Source organism: Glycine soja, chromosome 18, assembly GCF_004193775.1.
Source record: "Glycine soja cultivar W05 chromosome 18, ASM419377v2, whole genome shotgun sequence".
In the NCBI taxonomy this organism is placed as follows: Eukaryota; Viridiplantae; Streptophyta; class Magnoliopsida; order Fabales; family Fabaceae; genus Glycine; species Glycine soja.
In genome coordinates this window covers 40,676,630-40,699,523 of record NC_041019.1, presented here as the reverse complement: position 1 = coordinate 40,699,523, position 22,894 = coordinate 40,676,630, and the positions used below count along the sequence as shown (strand labels likewise).

At 31.6% G+C, this 22,894-nt stretch overlaps 1 protein-coding gene across 2 annotated transcripts; it reads left to right on the top strand.

Annotated features, from left to right (window-relative positions):
* Window positions 1–330: 330 nt before the first annotated feature.
* LOC114396055 (protein SULFUR DEFICIENCY-INDUCED 1-like) lies at window positions 331–5,600 on the top strand. 2 transcript variants are annotated; one of them, XM_028357950.1, is made up of 4 exons: window positions 331–584; window positions 1,586–1,798; window positions 2,754–2,909; window positions 4,993–5,600. In XM_028357950.1, the coding sequence occupies exons 1-4, from the start codon at window positions 465–467 to the stop codon at window positions 5,392–5,394; spliced, it is 891 nt and encodes a 296-aa protein (XP_028213751.1). In that variant the 5' UTR covers window positions 331–464; the 3' UTR covers window positions 5,395–5,600. The 2 variants fall into 2 exon arrangements, with proteins under 2 accessions (XP_028213751.1, XP_028213752.1); XM_028357951.1 differs by lacking the exon at window positions 2,754–2,909.
* Window positions 5,601–22,894: the final 17,294 nt, after the last annotated feature.

Below are 22,894 nucleotides of genomic sequence, written 5' to 3'. Positions count from 1 at the left end.
AATTAATTACTTGCTTAAAAATTCTTTAAAAAAAACAGCATACTTAATTATTTCTTCAACTCAAGAGGATCCGGGTGCTGAGTGAACTTAGTACGAATTTCGCACTCTATCCTTTACTCCAAGCAAAAGGACATGTCAAACAATATTTAATACAAAATGACACGTGGTGCATAGCAATTAGCTTTGAGGGGTACATGATTCGTTGTTGTGTGATACTATGCACAAGGGAATGTGGACGCACTCCCATCCAGATTCACCAAGTGTGTCACAAGATTCCTTGTATATATTATCCTCCTATGTCTTTGGTTTCTCTTTATGAGAATAGACCCACCCCTTCACATTCGAGACCCCTCTCTCTGACTCTTCCTCATCATAACAATAAACTCAAAAGGTGCATGTGTACCTAAAAAGAGGAGAAACAAAATTGAAACAGTTTGTGTGAATTTGTGTGACAAATTAGAGATATGGAAGGAATTAATGTGTGCAAGAAGAGTTCAAAGTTAGGAAAGAAAGATGACCTCTATCATGTTATTCATAAGGTGCCTTATGGAGATAGCCCTTATGTCAAAGCCAAGCATGCTCAGGTATATATGCTTTTACCCTTTTCAATTTGGCTTCACTTTTCTGTTTTTTTGGTATCTGAAAAATGCCGTGCGTTTTGTTCCTAGACAAGTGAAGTATTATCTATAGCCAAAAAAGTGATAACTGCACCATATTTATTCCTCTCAATTTTATGTTAGATTTTTGTTGTTCCAGAATTTTGTAATTCACAATATTTGGAGTAATTAAAAGTGTATATGCTGCCGTTTTTACAGTAGATTTTGGGGTTGTGAGACAGATTTTCGTATCGAAATGGAAAAGCTTTTATTTTATTGCTTTACTGAAAAAAGTGTTCTTTGGAATTGACCAATATGTATGGCATCATGCTAAAACAAGTGGTTCTCTGTTTGTTTCTCAAGAACGTATTCTGAAGTATGGATGTGTAATGAAGCACTGTATAATGTTGACTTACACTTGAAGTGCTAAACATTTCCACTTTAACTCCTACATTCCTTTTCCAACACATGTTTCAGATCTGGTGCTTCTCTAAGATTCATAAAATCTTGCAAATTCAACGATTATATTTCCTTTTTTATTTTTGAAGTTATTCATATGATGTAAAATTCCATCTCTCTCTCTCTTCTGGTGGTCAAGTTTGAAGTTTAGTTCTCAATACAATACTGCCTGAGCAAGACTCTAATAGTGACCAAGAGAAAAAAGAGAGGTATAAATAAAAAAAACTAAATATCATTATAAATTCTTTCGAATTAAATTTAAATTATTATGCATTAATCACATGATTATCAATTAATAATGAGAAACATATGTGATAATGATCTTCTTTGAGCATCAGATCTACTTTCACTTGAGCGTGTAAACACCCACATATACAACTATACTAACTAGTTAGCCAAACCTCGAGTCTTGACAATAACAGTAGACGCGAGTATTTTCTTCATATAGGATTTTTAATATATTTGAATGAATAATTAATATAGTTTAATAAGTAGTACTAAATACTATTATTATTTTCTTGGAAGTTCAGTTGGTTGATAAGGACCCAGAAGCAGCTATAGTATTGTTTTGGAAGGCAATAAATGCTGGGGATAAAGTGGACAGTGCCCTGAAGGACATGGCTGTTGTGATGAAGCAGTTAGATAGATCTGAAGAAGCAATTGAAGCCATCAAATCTTTTAGAGGCCTTTGTTCCAAACACTCACAAGAGTCACTTGATAATGTTCTTCTTGACCTTTACAAGGTATTAAAATTTATATGCTTCATAATATATATATATAAAAAAATTTTATTTAGTTTTTTATGAAAAAATGTTAATGGTTAGAAGGTTAGTTTTTTTGTTAGAAAAGGAAATAGAACTACTCATCTTTTCCTTCTTTCTTCTCTTTTAATCATTCAACTCACCTTATATCTCCATAATTTTTATTTAGTGTTATTCTATACTTATTTTTTTCTAGTTTCATTCCTTACTATAATTGAGTTAGATCGGGTAAAGTATTGGTTTATGTGGTTTAGGTTTAATTACTCATTTGATCTCTATAGTTTCACAATTGGTACTTTTTAGTTCCTATAGTTTGAAAGTAATTTTTTTAATATCTATAATTTAAATTTATTTCTTTTTTAGTCTCTATAGTTTAAAAGTAATATTTTTAATTCTTATAGTTTGTATTTTAATTTTTTTTAGTCCTTATAATTTGAAAGTGATCTTTTTAATCCTTATAATTTATATTTTAATTACCTTTTAGTTCTTATTATAAAAAAAATATAAAAATAATTAACTACAAATTAATTATAAATTATCAACTATTTTTATTATAAATTATCTTGCGATAAATTAGTTACGAATTATTTGTTAATATTCTTGTAGTTAATTGTAATTAATAATATTACTCATATTTTAATGGTAAAGATTAAGAGAAAATTAAAATATAAATTATAAGAACTAAAAAAATCACTATCAAACTATATGAACTAAAAAAGAATTAAAATGTAAATGATAAAGATTAAAAAGATCATTTTTAAATTACAGGAACTAAAAAATAATTAAAATACAAATTATAAGGATTAAAAGATACAAATTATAAAATTATAGGGATCAAATAAGTGTTTTTTCTGTGTTGTTTAATAATAGTTAATATGATAATGAATGTGTTAATCAAACAATTATATATATGATCAATAGTTTTTCTGAAAGACAGAAGTGTGGAAAAATAGAGGAGCAAATTGAATTGTTAAAGAGAAAGCTAAGATTAATTTACCAAGGAGAGGCCTTTAATGGAAGGACCACGAGGACTGCTCGCTCTCATGGCAAGAAGTTCCAAGTCTCCATCAAGCAAGAAACTGCAAGATTATTGGTACTTAAATTATTGTCTTTGTTTGATCTAATTTGACATTTTTCTCTCCATTTGCTTAGATATCGAAACTTCAAATGAAAAAGATAAAAAAAAAATGAAGCACATCATGATCAACTTAAACAAAATGCTACAACAACAACAACAACAACGCCTTATCCCACTAGGTGGGGTCGGCTACATGGATCAACTTCCGCCATAATGTTCTATCAAGTACCATACTTCTATCCAAACCATTAATTTCGAGATCCTTTTTGATAGCCTCTCTTATAGTCTTTTTGGGTCTTCCTCTGCCTCGAATTATTTGTCTTCTCTCCATCTGGTCTACTCTCCTCACTACAGAGTCTACCGGTCTTCTCTCTACATGCCCAAACCACCTAAGTCTATTTTCCACCATCTTCTCTACAATAGGCGCTACTCCAACCCTCTCTCTAATAGCTTCGTTTCTAATTTTATCCTGTCGAGTCTTACCACACATCCACCGCAACATCCTCATCTCCGCTACACCTACTTTATTCTCATGTTGGCTCTTGACCGCCCAACATTCTGTTCCGTACAAAATCGCCGGTCTTACCGCAGTCCGATAAAACTTTCCCTTTAGCTTGATCGGTACCTTTGCATCACATAACACCCCCGATGCTTTTCTCCATTTCATCCATCCTGCTTGAATGCGATGATTCACATCCCCTTCAATTTCCCCATCATCCTGTATTACAGACCCAAGATATTTAAACCGTGTGACTTGAGGGATAATATGGTCTCCTATTTTCACCTCTGAGTTAGAAACCCTCCTTCTTTTGTTGAACTTACATTCCATATACTCCGATTTGCTTCTGCTTAGGCGAAAGCCATGTGTTTCTAGAGCTCGTCTCCAAGTTTCCAACCTCTCATTCAACTCCTCCCTCGACTCTCCAAGGAGGACTATGTCATCTGCAAAAAGCATGCATCTCGGCGCTATCTCTTGGATTTGTTCCGTGAGGACATCCAGAATTAAGGTAAAAAGGTAGGGGCTAAGGGTTGACCCTTGATGTAAACCAATTGTGATGGGAAAATCGTCTGACTCTCCACCCTGTGTCCTAACACTAGTCGATACCCTATCATACATATCTTGGATAGCTCGAATATATGCAACCCTAACCCCTTTCTTCTCTAGAGCTTTCCACAAAATCTCTCTAGGCACTCTATCATACGCTTTCTCCAAGTCAATAAAAATCAAGTGCAAGTCTTGTTGGGCCATGCGATATTGCTCCATCACCCGCCGTAATAAATAAATCGCTTCCATGGTCGACCTTCCCGGCATGAAACCAAATTGATTCTCAGTAACTTGAGTCTCCTTTCTTAATCTCCGTTCGATCACTCTTTCCCATAATTTCATGGTATGACTCATGAGCTTGATTCCCCTATAATTTGCACAATTTTGTATATCCCCCTTGTTCTTATAGATTGGCACTAACGTGCTTCTCCTCCATTCCTCCGGCATGCGTTTTGACCTCATAATTTCGTTAAAGAGTTCGGTGAGCCACTCAAGACCTCTATCTCCAAGAGTTTTCCACACTTCAATAGGTATGTTGTCTGGCCCCACCGCCTTACCATTACTCATTCTTTTCAACGCTTCCTTTACTTCCTGTTTCTGAATCCGACGATAGTACTTATAGTTCCGGTCCTCTTCTCTTGTGTCTAGACTGCTAGAGTCATATCCATATCCATCATTGTTGCTGATCATTTGTTAGCTCTTCATATTTAAAATTATTGCTACCAGCGTTGAATATGGTGTGAATTCTCTTAGAAAGCATCGTGCTGTATAACAAAGCTCTTAAAAATATTTGATTGTTTTAACTTTCATGGGAAGAGGATTATGAACACTTTCAGGTTTGAATAATTTTTTCTTAGTAAAATAGAAAGTTACCGATAATATACAAATTATAATGTGTAATGAATTTATAGACTTTTATTATAATTAATTATCTATTAAAAGTCAAACCTGTCATTATTAGTGGACAATGAAATATTTTTCACTAGAGAAATTAAACTCTAATTTTTTTTTTCTTCCGGAAATTAGATTTTAATATATTGATTGATGGTGCAGGGAAACTTGGGTTGGGCCTACATGCAAAAGGAAAACTACATGATGGCTGAGGTTGTGTTCAAGAAAGCACAGATGGTAGATGCTGATGCCAACAAGGCTTGCAACTTGGGCTTATGCCTCATGAGACAATGTCGTTATGAGGAAGCCTATTACATTCTAGAAGAAGTGTTACAGGGAAAACATCAAGGGTCTGATGAAATCAAATCAAGAAAAAGAGCTGAGGAATTGCTTGAAGAGTTGAATGCAAATCTCCCCCAACCTGAGTTTATGGCTGATTTGGACCTTGACGATGATTTTGTGAAAGGGATAGATGACATGCTAGATGCATGGAACACAAATAGATCAAGAAGGCTTCCAATCTTTGAGGAAATCTCTTCCTTTAGAGATCAATTGGCATGTTAATAACTTGTCCTTATCTTGTAGTATTGTGTATTGCTCTTAGGTTTAGGCTCCTGCAAATAGCCCCTTAATTTCTTCTCTAGTTGCCTGTTCTTCCTCTACCCTTTTTCTTCCTAAAATGGTGAGGGGGAAAAAAGGATAAGGTTTGCTTGTATCTTGTAATTTAAATAATAAATAGCAATCAATAAATAAAAATATAATCAATATAATATCTAGTTTTCTTTTTCAGTCGATATACCGTGTTTTCTTTGACGTAATTTTTCACATCGACCGTGCTTACATCTTTCTCCTAATTTGGCCTAAAAAGTTAGGCATAAGCACATTACAAACACGATTCTAAACACACATAATATCTAGTTCGTTGTAACTTGTAAATTATAAGTTATGACTATATTTGGTTGGTGTATTCATATTTGATTTGAATTTGATTCCGATAATTTTATGAAATAGTTTTTTTAATGTATTTCTGGTGCACCGTTTATAGTTTTCTTTTAATAAAAAAATAAATAATCAATGTTTATTTATTTTCTCTTTTATTCATGAAATGGTTAATGACTTCTACATTTTATTATGGATAAAACAATAAATTATATTTATTAACATTTTAATTAGGCACTCCTTTATTCATTATTCAAAGAAGAAAAGGAGCATGAGGTGTTTATTAAACAAAACACTTGTGTTTGTGTTAATCACTAATTCGATTTATTATTATTATCATTATTTTACATAAAATTTTAATAAAATATGTAATGATATTTAATGTATGATTTACTCATTCAATAAAATAATAAATAATATAACATATAGAATGAAAAAGATAATTCTAGAATTCAACTTTTCTCTTTGTTAATTGAAATTAGCTTCCATTATTGTCTTTTTTTTATTTGTATAATTACATTTTTTTTACTGCAATATATAATTACATTTAATAACCCTAAGTTGCTACATTATCCTTAAGACTAAGTTATTTGATGAAAAAAATGACCTTTCTTTCTGTCTGAAATAAAGTGTGAAGTATATTAATCTCCTCAAGTGGAAGTGTGGAGGTTATTTCTCTCTCTTTATAAGGAGTATTTTAACAAATCCAATATTAGTTACAGGCACAACTTACTAACATACTTTTAAGTAAAAGTATACTCCCTCGGGATCTAAATACTATAAGTAAATTTCACTAACTTATATGGAATTAAGAAAATTGACTAATATTATTTAGTTCTTTTAATAACATTTAAAAATAATCATTTTTCTAAAGTATTTTTTTATTAAAGCTTGATGTTAAGAATAATTGAAATTAGAATCACAATTAATTGAAGATCATTTTTGAAATAATATATATCATTAAATATGATTAAAGTAGTTAAAAATTGTTAAGATTTGAGTCTAAAAAAATATTTTTATTGCATATATTTAGGCTCCGTGTGAGTATTAACAAACCTTTAGATATAGAGAGGCGTGAGTGTATAAAGAATTAACATATTATTACTCAACAGATCTAAAATATGAGTTCGATCAAATCACTTTTGCACCAACTTACGTTTCTCAAAACACATTGTCACGCAATTTCATTCTCCTCAAATTGCCTACTGAGTAAGAAACTTTATCACAAGAGTCATAAAATTATATGAACGAGACTAAAATTCAAGTCATTATATTTACTCCCTTTAAAGGGGTTGAGTTTCGTCACAAGTTCATAGCATTGATTAGGTAAAATGTATATTTGATTCCTATATATAACTTAAGTTTTAATTTCTATAATTTTAAATCGATCAATTTAATTCCTTGCTTTAAGAAAATAAGTAAATTTAATCCTTACTCATGATCGAAGGACCAAATAAGAACTAAATCTTCCTATTTTATTAAGTATAAAAATTAAAATCTCCTATTTTTATAAAAGTATAGAGATTAAATTAATCGATTGGGTCCACATATATATATATATATATATATATATATATATATATATATATATATATATATATATGGGTCCATATCTTATATAACATAATCTTTGTATTTATACATTTGACGTAAAACAATGTCAACCATATTATTATGCAAAGGTTTAATTTATATAGCAATAGACATTTAAAGGCTATTTATAACCCAAATATTATGAAAATCATATAAAAATCCTAATACCGCATAAAATCTTAGAGAAACCATATTAAATATAAATTTTTTTAAAAATGACAGTAAATGATATCTTAAATAAATTTCTAATAATAATGTAACACTAGTATGTAAATAACATAATAATTCTTTATTGTATCTTATGCTACATTAGTATCGTATTAGCCACTCAGGCAACATAAATTATGGGGAAATCAAGACAGACTGATTTATCACGAATGGTTATGCAAGTTCTTTAAAAGCATTCAATAAGTTTGGCACGTTCATTGAAAGTTTGTATGTGCCTAACTCAATTAAAGAAGTTTGCCAAGCTCAAATAAAGTTTCTTGTACCACAAATGTGGCTAACGTAAATATTGATACGTCACATTTTAAGTGAGTTATAAAGTCATGTCCACAATGAAAATGTAGTAAGGCTCAAAAATGAAATATGGTAAGTCGCAAATTATGACATGATATGGTTTAAGCATTTAAATTAGAATTAAAGCACATAAATTATGAGTTACGGTTAAGACTCTAATAGAAAAATAGCCGTATGATGTTGATCGGTTATCTTTAATGGGAGGCAATAATTAATAATGGAATTAATTTTAAAAGTTTCTACACAATTTTTAAAATATGTGTGATAATCAAGTAACGTATCATCACAAAATTAAAAAAAAAATATAGGTTAGATTTCTTATATATTTGAGTAAAGTATTATTTTAATTTTTGAAAGTGTAAATGTTTTCCTGTAAAAAAAAGTATAGAGAAATTGATTCATGTTTATATATATATGAACAAAACCTCATAGGGAATAGGAATATTATCCGTAAGAATATATATTAACTGATTTTATGGATGTGAAGTTATGTACAATAAATATTTTTCGTTTATGTACAGTCCTTTCAATTTACACAGTATGTGTTTGAATAGTACTTTTGGAAGTACAACACTATGATATGTTAGTTGAATAGGAGGACAGTAAGGTTAAGGTGTACTGTTCAAATAAATTGTTAAGACATAATATACTAGTGACTATAGGAGTAATGTTCAAACCATATTGTTCGTCTTTTTTTTATAAAAAAAAATGTTAAACTTTTTTTTATTTTTTCAGATCCAAGAAACTTAGTAACATATAACATTATGGAAGCATTTCTATGGAACCTCATGAAGGTGAAGATACTAGAGGATGAATTTATCATGACGCGTTTATTATGTTCTTTTTCCTGCATTTCTTTTCGTTCCAACTGATCTTCATCATCCTCAAACAGTTCTTCAAGAAACTTTAATTTGCTCAATAAGCAAGAAAATCAGACCCACGAGATCGCCCCAAAACACAATCTCTTCGATGAAGAGGTCCGATTTGAAGAAATAAATCAAAATATGGATGACTGGAGTATTCTGGAAATCCCTTAGAACACACTGTATGTTCATGAGACAATCAAAGACAAACATAATTTTGATTATATAATCAAAACTGTATGAAATAATATTCCTCTAGGACAAGGCATCGGGGAAGAATTTCATTTACTTTCAAAAAATTCAATTTATGAACACAGCCGAAAATACAAATACCTACACATAGGATGTGTCCAGGTAGCTATCAAACCTTTAATAGACATGGGCATAAATGCCACAATTTTAATGTGTCTTAGAGATATTAGGCACAACAAATTCAAAGATTCCTTAATAGGAATGGTAGAAACAAACTTAGGACAAGGTCCAGTCTATTTCAATTGTTACCCAAACAAAATAATGAGTCTAATGGATAGAAACATTCTTGACTCTCTGTTCCTAAACATCCACTTTCATGGACTTGACATGAAAGAAAGAAAAATCCCATCAGCATTGATATATAGGATTCAGTACAAGGTCATAAACACTTGTGCATCAAGAGTCCTTCTAAAACCACAAAGAGGAGAGACAACTTTGTTCATCACTTATATGACAAAGGTCAATGTTTCTCTCCCAAGAACCATAAAATGGGATGAGGTAACTCTTCCTGAAAAATGGGTCATGGACAAGGCCACACCGTTAGTTCCTCGACCCGCTCCAACCATAGAACAAATTAAGCAAGATAACTCCGGTAAGGTAGAAATAACCTTTAATAGGAGAAATTCTTTTTCATCAAGAATAGAAGCCTCAAGATCTGAATACGAATCGGCGAGAAGGTCCTTTTCGGTAAGAACCCGATCAATCCCAGTAGGATTAACTAGATTTGCGTAACAAAACTAGTTTACTAGTATAAACCTCCAAGGATTAGATACAACTTCTAGTATACCTAGAACTACATACAATCAAGAACAAGAGGACGACCAAAAGTTGATCCAATCTCCAACATACTCTTCTATGCATGAACCTTATGATGTTATCTAAAAAATTTAGCATTGATAAGGATACCCTTAGGAAAGACTTTTATTCTCCAGAGAATGAACCTCAAAGGAGATGGTTTTTTCAACATTTTAAGGGTTCAAATAGAAAACAAATCCAAGACAAATTTTAAGAATTTGTCGAAAGAGTCAAGATCAACGTCCTTTTCTTTGATTGGTTTCATGCCTATACCATCAGAGAAAACCTAGATTACCCATGGAAACAAGATATCATAGGTGATCCAACAACCAATGTTATTACAAATTGGCAAATCAAAGACGGTGAGTTAATCCAATCGGAATTACCTCTAACAACTCAATACCAATTGCCAAAGGTCAAAGACAGTAATGATAAACCTGTCATGGCCATGCCATTTAAAACAAAAGATTTCAATGAAGAAATAACTTCCAAGGACATCAAAAGCCTAATGGAACATGCTAATTACACCAATAAATACCTTCAAGTTTTAGGAGAATCCATTAAAACAAAGGCAACTACTAAACAGAAAATTCATGAAGAATCTTCGTCAAATGTCCCTATAGAAAGATCCTTATTCAAACCTTTTAAGGTTAGTGAAAAGGCAAAACAAAAAATTAGGGAATTGAGGAAAAACAAATCCCTTATGGAAGGAGTAGGTGACAACAATAGTGAATTATTAAACAAGCTTGATAGTTTACTTAGAGTCATCCCTGAAACTCCCCAACCTTCGGAAGAAACATCAAAAATGAAAACAAGAAGCACCTCCAAATTAATTAATGTTATTAATGAAGATAGTGACCAAAATTCAGAACACGCAACTGAAATAAGTTCAGTATCTAAGAAGGATATTAATCCAATAAATTCCAAACATTGGAAAGCACCCTCTAAACTTTATTACCAAAGACCTACCGTCCCTGACCTCCTGTTAGAAGAAAAAGGCAAAAATAATTTTAAAAGTTTCAGCGCAAACAACATCTATGAATGGAATATAGATGCCCAAATAGAGTATAATATTATGAATACACTCCAACACATGACAATGGTAGCCACGGCATACCATACATCCCATGAGTGTTCGGAAGAAACAATCATCGATATTCCGGCCAATTAAAAGGATGGTGGGATAATTATCTCACTAATGACGAAAAATAAAAAATTTAGGGCACAGTCAAAACGGATCTCAATGGAAAAGTCATTACAAATGACGATAATAAGGAGATTCCTAACGTTGTTAATACCCTTATTTTTACAATAGCTTAACATTTTATTGGTGACCTGTCACTTTGGAAAGATAGGTCAACAGAATTATTATCCAATCTTAAGTGTAGAACTTTAGTAAATTTTAGGTGGTATAGAGATACATTCCTAACTAGAGTTTACACAAGAGAAGATAGCCAATAACCTTTCTGGAAAAAAAATTTTCTAGTCGGTCTTCCAAGATCATTAGGGGATAAGGTTAAAGACAAAATTCGTAGCCAATTTGTCAATGGAGACATCCTATATGAGAGTTTCCATAGCCAATCTATCAATGGAGACATCCCATATGAGAGTTTAAGTTATGGTCAATTAATTTCATATGTCCAGAAAGTAGCTTTAAAAATCTTTCAAGATGACAAAATCCAAAGACAATTAGCCAAAGAGAAGGCCCAAACAAGGAGAGATTTAGGATCTTTCTGTGAACAATTTGGACTTCCCGCCTGTCCAAAGCAAAAGAAGAAACAAAACCCTAGCAAAGAATCCCATGGAAATAAAACCTTAAACAAAAAGAGATTTCCAAGAAGGAAATACTCGCATAAACCCTCAACCAGCAAAGAAGCTGACACTCCAAAACCAAAGATAAAACCCAAAATAATATGTTACAATTGTGGAAAACAAGATCACATTAGCAAATACTGTAGATTTAAGAAAAAATTGAGAAACCTTAACCTAGATCCAACAATTGAAGAGCAGATTAATAATCTACTTATTGAAACCTCAGATGAAGAAACGAAAAATGCATCTTCTGCATCCTCTAAAGAGAACCTCAATCTAATTCAACAAGATGGCCAACCATCATTTACGGATGATGAAGACATACGAGAAATCAATACGCTAACAAGAGAACAAGATCTCTTGTTCGAGGCAATCAATTACATACCAGACCCCCAAGAAAAGAAGGTTTTCCTGGAAAAACTGAGAAAAACTCTGGAAACCAAACCCAGGCCGAAAGACTTTATTACAAATAATAAATTCGATGTTAGCAATATATTCAAGAGACTAGAAAATACTTCAGCAAAACCAACCACAATCCAAGATCTCCAAACAGAGATTAATAATTTGAAAAAAGAAGTCAAGGAACTTCGTCAACAAGATTAAGATCCAAAAAGGATGTAGAAAAGGATGAAATGAAAACCTATCAAAAAATGAAAACCTAGAAGATGAAATGTTTATGGAATTAATCAACAAGATTAAGATCCAAAAATTTTACATAAACATTAGAATCATTATCAATGATTTTTTCCTAGATACAATGGTCCTATTTGACACAAGGGCTGATTCAAATTGTATTTTGGAAGGATTAGTTCCTACAAAATTCTTCGAAAAAACCTCAGAGAAATTGAGCACAACAAATGGCTCAATTAAAAATTAACTACAAATTATCAAGCACAATTATAGAAAATCAAGGTCTTAGGATTAATACAAAATTTCTTCTTGTAAAAAACCTAAAGAATAAAGTTATCCTAGGAACACCCTTCATTAGAGCGTTATTCCCCCTTCAAATATCCAAGGAAGGAATAACTACCATTCACTTAGGAAGAAAAATTACATTTAATTTTTCTACTAAACCTATTTCAAGAAATATAAATTTTATAGAAAAGAAAATCAACCAAATTAATTTCTTAAAAGAAGAAGTCTCTTTTAATAATATTCAGTTACAATTGGAAAAACCCCAATTAAAAGAAAAAATCCAAACTTGTTACAACACATCCAATTAACCATTTGTTCCAATCTGCCACATGCATTTTGGAATCGCAAAAAACATATTGTCGATCTCCCTTATGAGAAAGATTTTAGGGAAAAACAAATTCCCACAAAAGCTAGACCAATTCAAATGAATGAAGAACTTCTTCAATATTGCCAAAAAGAAATTAAAGATTTACTTGACAAAGGTTTAATTAGAAAGAGAAAAAGTTCATGGTCTTGCGCTGCTTTCTATGTCAATAAACAATCGGAGCTCGAACGGGGTACACCTCGTTTGGTCATAAATTATAAACCACTAAACCAAGCCTTATAATGGATTATGTTGGATCGAGTGGCCTCAGAATAATTAAGAAGGGGGGGTTGAATTAATTATTCCTAAACCTTTACTAATTAAAAAATTACTCTTCTAAGGCTTTTACTAAATTGTTAAGAGAATGAGGAGTAGAAGAGAAACTTAACAGAAAGTAAAAGCGAGAATTAAATGTACAGCGGAAAGTAAAAGAGTAGGGAAGAAGGAAACAAACACACAAGAGTTTTTATACTGGTTCGGCAACAACCCATGCCTACATCCAGTCCCCAAGCGACCTGCGGTCCTTGAGATTTCTTTCAACCTTGTAAAAATCCTTTTACAAGCAAAGATCCACAAGGGATGTACCCTCCCTTGTTCTCTTTGAACCTAGTGGATGTACCCTCCACTATAATTGATCCACAAGAGATGTACCCTCTCTTGTTCTCAGTCAAACCCAAGTAGATGTACCCTCTACTTGTACAACAAAGGATGTACCCTCCAATGTGTTAAGACAAAGATCTCAGGCTGTTAAACCTTTGATACTTTGTGAATGGGGATACAAAAGAATTCTCAGGCGGTTAGTCCTTTGAACACTTTTGTATTAGGGAAAAGGAAGAATCAAAAGAATTCTCAGACTGTGTCGTTTTGAATTCTTTGACAAGGGAGAAGGGAGACACAAAAGAATTCAGGCGGTTAGTCCTTCGTTCTTTTGGAAAAGGGAGAAGAGAGACACAAAAAGAATTCAGGCGGTTAGTCCTTGGCGAATTCTTTTTGGAAAAGGGAAAAGAGAATGAAAAGATGAATAGCACAAGTTTTCAAGGTTTAGAAAACCAGAAAACTTCAGAAAGCTTTTGGTACAAAGAAGAAGAAGAAGTTCAAAGAGATTCAAGGCTTGTAAAGGATTGTATGAAATAAGTGTTCAAGATTGAATGAATGAATGTAAAAGTGTATTGAAAAGCAAATCAAAGCCTTGCTTTTATAGACTCTTCATGTCTGGCCAAGAGAACCATTTAGAAGAGTTATACCTTTTAGGAAAACTTAAAACCAATTTGAAAAAGTCAAAAACCATTTGAAGAGTTACATCTTTTGATTTATTCAGAAACAAATACTGGTAATCGATTACCAAATCAGTGTAATCGATTACACAAAGCTTTTATGTGAAAGGATGTGACTCTTCACATTTGAATTTGAATTTCAACGTTCAAAGGCACTGGTAATCGATTACCAAAACATTGTAATCGATTATAGCTTTTTGAAAATAATTGGAACGTTGTAAATTCAATTTGAAAACTTTTTCAAAACAATTTTGCTACTGGTAATCGATTACAACAATCTGGTAATCAATTACCAGAGAGTAAAAACTCTTTGGTAAACATGTTTTGAGAAAAATCATGTGTTACTCAATTTTTGAGAAAAACTTTTTATACTTATCTTGATTAAGCCTTCTCTTGATTCTTGAATCTTGAGTCTTGAATCTTGATCTTGATTTTTGAGACCTTGAACCTTGAATCTTGATTCTTGACTCTTAACTTTATTCTTGAGTCTTGAATTCTTCTTGATTCTTATCTTGAACTCTTGAATTGTTCTTGATTCACTTGAGTTGTTCTTTGATTGATCTTTGATTCACTTGAGTTGTTCTTTGATTGATCTTTGATTCACTTGAGTTGTTCTTTGATTGATCTTTGAGCTTTTGTCATCACCTTTGTCATCATCTTTTGTTATCATCATGGTTATCATCAAAACACCTTTGAATCACCTTTGATTCACCATGAAGCTTTGCTTCTACAGATTAGGTATCCTATTCCAAACAAAAAGGATTTACTCAACAGATTAAATTCTGTAAAAATATTTTCCCAGTTTGACATGAAATCCGGATTTTGGCAAATCCAGATACAAGAATCTGATAGGTACAAAACTGTCTTCACAGTACCTTTCGGACAATATGAATGGAATGTTATGTCATTCGATCTGAAGAACGCCCCTACAGAATTTCAGAAAATCATGAACGATATTTTTAATCCTTATTCAAAATTTGTCGTTGTCTACATAGATGATGTTTTAATTTTCTCCCAAAGTATAGACCAACATTTTAAACATTTGTAAACTTTTATTCATATCATCAAGCAAAACGGCCTTGCCGTCTCCAACTCAAAGATCAATCTATTTCAAACAAAGATCTGATTCCTTGGTCACAACATACACTAAGGTACAATCATACCAATAGATAGATCAATAGAATTTGCGAACAAATTCCCCAACCAAATTTTAGACAAAACCCTGTTACAAAGATTCCTTGGTTGTCTGAATTATGTAGGAGAATTTGTACCATACTCAAACAATATTGTCAAACCATTGCATGATAGGTTGAAGAAAAATCCACCTCCTTGGTCTGACATACATACTCAAGTTGTCAAAGATATCAAACTTAAAGTCCAATCTATAAAATGTTTGTATCTCCCAATTCCGCAAGCATTCAAGATTATTAAAATTGATGCATCTGACATAGGTTATGGTGGTATCCTCAAACAAAGAGTCCATGCCCAGGAACATGTCATTGCATACACATCAAAGCATTGGAACTGCACAATTAAAATATTCAACTGTTAAAAAAGAAGTTTTAGCAATTGTTTTGTGCATTTCCAAATTTCAATATGATTTATTAAACCAAATTTTTTTAATTCGGGTTGATTGTAAATCAGCCAAAGACATTTTATAAAAAGACGTCAAAAATCTTGCCTCCAAAATTTTTTTTGCAAGATGGCAAGCAATATTAAGTGTTTTTTATTTCGACATAGAATATATCAAGGGCACTTCAAACTATCTACCTAACTATCTTACACGTGAATTCTTACAGACAAATTCCCATGCTACCTAAGGCATCAGGCGCCCCCTAAGGGATGGATGAAGCATAGGCAAAGGATTCAAGTTGGCCCTACTAGAGCCAACTATCAAAAAGAGTTCTTCCACATCCTCTGGGTGACCAACCCAAGCTGGGTCATCTACCTAAAAACCTAAAATAGAAGGGTCTTCGACCCAAATAGTCACAATCAAACCCGAGTCATCTACTCAGGAACCGCTAAAATCTTCAACTTCAAAACAAACAAAGGTTGACTATGCCTTCTCTATTGAAACACTCCAGGCCTTACAAGAAATGGGTCTAGCCAAACTCCCAAAACTCGCCAAAAAGACTTGGGCAGATATTACCTCATAATCTAATGATGATTTTGAAACCGATTTACAAACCATGATTCAAAACACCAAACGATCCAAAACAATTGTTAATCCAAAGGGAAAGCAGACCTTATCCCAACAAAAGACACCACCACCAAAACCTACTAATAGTTATATTTACAAGAATAAATTTTCAATTGTTTTGCAGATGGAGCTAGAATTTTGAGACAAAAATCCCTTCAAAGCCACAACAAAGGCATTTCCCCCGGGCTTCCATTTCAAACCAACTACCACCAATAAAACAAGAATCTTCTATAAGTTCATACTGACAGACACAAACTCAGTGTCTATCAAACACTTCAAAGACCTAAATGACACAAATTTGAACACCCATTCGACTCTCCAGATTTTAAAGGTCTTACAACCTAGACAATTTGGAACAAATCTAAATCAATCCAAAAAATTCTCTGTACCCTTTGATCCTATAGGTTACACCTTTTGGGATTATGTAGATGCTAGGACCAATGTATTCTAACATCAAAATAGCAAATTCAAACATTCCTGGATTATTTATTTCAAAACTAATACAATTTATAATTTTCCAAATTGGTTCCTCAAATGGTGGAACTTTTTCGGACCAACTTCTGAAATCTACCTGGAGCAGGCCCAACAAGGGTTTGATCAATTCAAAAAAATGTTCAATCCTCAGAAATCACGAATCCCTGCAGACCTGAAATACTTTTCCAATTTTCATTGTCGTGGATATTTTCATGGCAATAAAAGTATGGACAAACTGAAAACAACAAGCAGTTTCCATCACTACAACGTCATGCATTTATCAAGTGGTGGAATCAATTTGATACATCAAAAGCAGCATCAGATCAAGTAAAAATCTGGTTTCAAGCCCATCCAAAATGTCTGAAAGTTGCTGATTCAGAGACTTCTTTATTCCTCAATCAAAAGTCTCAATTAGCTTCTTTCCTCACCAGTTCCATATCAAAAGAAAGCCTGGCCAAAAATCTAAAAAAAGTCCTACAGCTTCTCCAACAACAAGAAGACGACCCTTTCTACCAAAATGAAGACGATTGTTTTGGTATTTCTCTAAATGATGATTAATTACAAATTACCTATACTGTGTAAATAGTTTCGGTCACAAAACCGGCACTGTAGCTACAATAGATTTTATGGCTATTTAAGGAGTCCTCAACTCATTTGGCACCCTTTCAGATAATCAGATTTCAGTTTTAGAGAGAGAGAAACTCTACTAGGAAAAAATCTTTGTAAGATTTTCTTTTGGTTTCAATAAAATCAAAGTTTTATTCTCATGTCTTTTCTCCCTCTTGACTGATCCTGTGCGGCTCTGCCGCTATTTCAGTTTCTTCTCTTCTCTCCCCTTACCGATCCTGTGCGGCTCTGTTGCTGCTTCGGTTTCTTTTATGTTGCATTTATTTTAAATTCTTTTACATATTTCTTTTTATATTCTAATTTCTATTTAACTCTTGATCATATTGTATTCTTATTTCCTATCTGTCCGTTTGATCTATTTCCACTTATCTCTAGTGTGTGTGTGTGTGTATATATATATATATATACTTGAAGGTTTAATCTGTCAATCACAAGCACTACTCCATTATTAAAAAAAATGTGTAACTTAAAAGTAATAATATTAACGTATGTTTACAAATAAAAATGATGGTAAGTTGTAAGTTTAAGACATAGATGAAACACCAACAATATTCAAAATATTTAGTAGATGATTAAGTTTCTTAAATAAACTGCCAAGAGTTTGATTTTCCTTATTTTAGAACACCAAAATATCAAAGTCCATTATGATTACATTAATGTAATACTCATATGATAAATAAGTTTATTTTAATTCCAAATATATAAAAGAATATATTAAAAATGAGTTTTTAATATATAATGTACGATTTGATTTAATGGTAGATAATAATTAACGATGAAATTTATTTTAAGAGTTCTTATCCTAGAGCTTAAATTATTTGTGTGGTCATTAGTAACACAACCACAAATTTAAAGAGTAAGCTAGAAATACCTTTTATGCTTTCTATTCCAAACTCTTCTTTAATAGATCTAGAGTTGTACATTTTCAATTTTATATAAATGGATTCAAGTATGAGATGCTTACCATTAATTATAGGATTTAAGCTGATATATTGAATAGTGTCTCCTATTTGATGGGTCCAAAATGTCAAAAGTCTATATAACAATGAAATTAATTTTAAGTGTCTTTATCATAGTTTTTAAATTATTTGTGTGGTCATTAAGTAACACACCATCTCAAAATTAACAATATGTTAGATATGTTATACATGTGTGCTTTTTATTTTATATAAATAGATTTAGATATGTGGTGTCAATACTAGGGGATTCAAGGTGATATATTGAATAAGATTCCTCATTTTAGGGGCCAAAATGTTAAAGTCCATTTATGAATATGTTAGGTGTAATACACATGTGTTGCATAAGTTCATTTCAATCTAAAAAATATATGTGAAATATGTAAAATAAAAATATTAGAAAATGATGTTTTTAATATGATGTTGGATTTACTTTATGGAAGGTAATATTTAACAATGAAATTAATTCTAAGGATCTCTATCATAGATTTTAAATTATTTGTGTAATGTAGCACCACAAAATTAAAGAATAAACTAAATTTCTTATACAATTTGTATTTCAAACTTCTAGAGTTGTGTATTTTTAATTTTACATAAATGGATTTAAAAATGTGATGATAACTATTAATTATGGAATTTAAGGTGATATATTGAACAAGGTTTCCCATTTTTAATATATGATGTTTGATTTACCTAAAGGAAGGTAATAATTAATGATGAAACTTATTCCAAAGGTCTCTATAATAACATTTAAATTATTTATGTGATCATCAAGTAACACACCTCCATAAAATTAAAGAGTAGACTAGATATCTTATATATTTCCTATTCCAAAAATTTTCTTTAAGAGGCCATTTGGTTCAAATGAAAGGATAAGAGGAAAGTGATTTTAATGGAGGAAAAGGGATGGAAGGGAGATAATTTGATTAAACATTATGTTTAAAGGAGGAAAATAAAGGAATTTTAATGGAGAGAGGGGAGGTAATCTTTTTCTTGTTTTGATCACAAGGGAATGATTTTTAAAAATTAATTTACCTTTGTACCCTTATAATTTTAAATTTCAAAACATTAGTATGAATATTTTAGTCATTATGCATATATGTTTTACTAAATTATAATTTTGGTTTCCTAACTTTCCTAATTCATGATTTTGGTCTCTTTTGTTTTTAATTGTAACATTTGGTCCCCATGGTTTTACAAATTGATGATTTTGGACCATTTATTAGATTATTAACTAATAATTATGATTAATAAGTTATTGCATTGATTAGAAATTAAATAAAAATTATTAATCATTGAAAACTTTAATAAAAGATTATTAATCCTAATGTATTACTACTGTCAGTGGAGTCGCATGTGACAGTGGAGGTAGAAAAGATATTTGTGGAGGAGAGGACAAATACAATGTTGTGGAGGATCATTAATAATATTTTATTAAAGTTTTTAATTAATTTATAATCAACTTAATAACTCTATTCATCACAATTATTTGTGAATAACCTATCAGGGAGACAAAATTGTCAATTTATAAAACTAGGGAGACCATGTTAAATTAAAAAAATTATAAGGAACAAAATCATAGATTTAGAAAATTAGAGTGATCAAAATTATATTTAGCCTAAATTTTTTAAATCCCTTCCTTTGCAAATTCCTCCAATATTGGAGTTGAGCAAAAATTGAATGAAGAGGGATTTTGTTGTCCTCAATTCCCTCCCCTTCCCTCCAAAAATTTGAACCAAACAATAAAAGTTTATTCCCTCCCCTCCATTTTCTCCAACTAAAGACTATGTAATAGAGTTGTGCCTAGTTTCTAATTTTATATAAATGAATTCATGTATGTGATGTTGACTATTAATTATAGGATTCAAGGTGATGTATTGAACAAAGTCTCCCATTTTAGAGCATCTCCAATTAGTGTAATTTAAGCAATCCATTTTGAGTTCTTTATCTTATGTTAATTGGTCCTTATAATGCTACATCATAGTTAAACAATTCATATATATTTTACTCCAATGGTATAGTTTTAAGCAACTATTAAATTATTCCCTTAAATGATCCTTAAATGACAAGAAAATATTTTTTATTCATAAGCAATCAGAACATAATTTTAAGCAACCTATATAATATGGCATGTAGATCATCTCCAATGATAAAATAATTAAGCAAGAATGCCTAAAAATAAACAATTCATTTAACAATAAGTATTGGAGATGCTTTTAGAGATCCAAAATGTCAAAGTCCATTTTAAAATGAAATTAATATTAAGTGTCTATATTATAGTTTTTAAATCATTTATGTCGTCTTCAAGCAATGCATCATCACAAAATTAAAGAATAGCCTAGATCTCTTATACATGTTCTATTGCAAACTTTAAAAAAAAAATTAGAGTTGTCTGTTTTTTTTTCTTATTTTATATAAATGAATTTAGGTATGTGGTGCCAATATTAGGGAATTCAAGGTAATATATTGAATAGGATCCCTCATTTTAGGGGACCAAAATGTCAAAATCCATTTATGATAAAGTTAGATGTAATACCTGTAAGAATTAATGTCTCATGTGAGAGGCATGTGACTTATGTAGGGACTAATAAGTAAATAATTAACGATTAAGGGCTAAATTGTAATTGGGCTTAATAGGAGAAGTTTCTAGAGCTAACTGCTACTTGATGGGAGTAGTGGTTATAAAAGGGGGTTAATACCCACTAACGTGAAATAAGGTCCCCTTCCTGACCAGAAAAGTGTTCTGCCTCACTCATAGCCATCACTAACGGAGAGAGGCAGAAAAGAAAGGCCAAAGGAAGTGAAATCTTATTTCTCTCCTCTTTCAAGGAAATCTTATTTCTCTGCCTCACTCATAGAGAAAGGATGGCCAAATTTGTAAGGTTATTTAATTCCAAAATTAATGATTATTTTGATTACTCATAGAATAATGGATGCTAAATTATATGGTTATTGGTTTATGGGTAATTGAAATTCATTGTTATAGGGCATTTATGGATCGCCCAAAGGTTGATTAGTTGTTCTTATAATTAATGAATATAATTGTGGGCGATTTGTGTGTATCATTAGTTTTATTTATATGCCCAAAGGAAATAGATACTACTAATTGGTGCATATTTAATTGCCAAATAATGTTAAAATTTTATTAGCATCATTATGTTTGTATGTTGTGTGTTGATGTGTCACCCAAAGGAGAACATCAATATACATTGATCGTTATCTGAACGAATCATATGTATGACAAGTATTTTATGTATCAAAACACTTATGTGAATTTTATTATGTAATACATGTTTTGAATTCATTGGATTCTTATGCATCATCTGTACCAATTTTAATGGGCTTAACTTCTCTGACAGAAATGAGCAAGTCCAATTTCACCTTAGTGTTTTGGATCATGATCTTGCTATGTTGGAAGTTTGTTATTATTATTGATGTTAGTAGCAATGAAGAGAAAGTTCATTATAAAATTTGGGAAAGATCTAACAGACTCAGCCTAATGTTGATGAGAATGACTATTGCAGACAATATTAAGCCAACTCTCCCTAAAATCGAAAGTGCTAAAAAATTTATGTGATTAGTGAGAGAGCGCTCTCAAACAGCTGATAAGTCTGTTGCTGGGACATTAATGAGTACATTGACCACCATGAAGTTTGATGGTTCACGTACTATGTATGAACATGTCATTGAGATGACAAACATTGCAGCAAGACTTAAGACCTTGGGAATATAATGGTTGTGAATGAGAACTTTCTTGTTCAGTTTATTCTAAACTCATTACTGTTTGAGTTTGGCCTGTTCTAAATGAACTATAATACCATGAAAGATAAATGGAATGTGCATGAATTGCACAGTATGTTAGTTCAGGAAGAAACGAGACTTAAGAATCAAGGAAGTCACTTAGTCCATTATGTTAGCCACCAAGGGAATCAAGGAGCTTGAAAAGAAATTTATGAAGAAGCATGATAAAGGCAAAAGGTCATTAAAGAACAATGACGACTCTTTGCAAATCCAGAAGAAAGGTATCAAAGGGCAATAATTGTCAATTTTGTGAAATTAAGACATTTCCAAAAGGATTGCCTAAAGTGTAAGTCTTGGTTCGAAAAGAATGGTGAGCTTAATGCTCATGTATGTTTTGAATCCAACTTAACTGTAGTTTTCCATGATACATGATGGATTAATTCTGGATGTATGACTCATGTTTCTAACATTATGCAGAGAGTTCTTACAATCCAAACCATAAGCCCAAATGAGAAGTTCATTTTTATGGGGAATGAAGTGAAAGCTCTAGTGGAAATAGTTGAGACTTATTGTTTAAAACTCAACACTGGACATCGTTTAGATTTACTGGAAACTCCTTATGTACCTAGTTTATCTAGGAATTTAGTTTCATTATCTAAACTTGATGTTACTGCATACTCTTTTAATTTTGGTAATGGATGTTTCAATTTATTTAAGCATAATCATCTCATTGGTACTGG

Coding starts and splice junctions, on each gene's coding strand:
- LOC114396055 (XM_028357950.1), top strand. CDS start 465: ATGGAAGGAATTAATGTGTGCAAGAAGAGTTCAAAGTTAGGAAAGAAA. Junction 585..1,585: donor TCAAAGCCAAGCATGCTCAG/GTATATATGCTT, acceptor TTGGAAGTTCAG/TTGGTTGATAAGGACCCAGA. Junction 2,910..4,992: donor AAGAAACTGCAAGATTATTG/GTACTTAAATTA, acceptor TTGATGGTGCAG/GGAAACTTGGGTTGGGCCTA.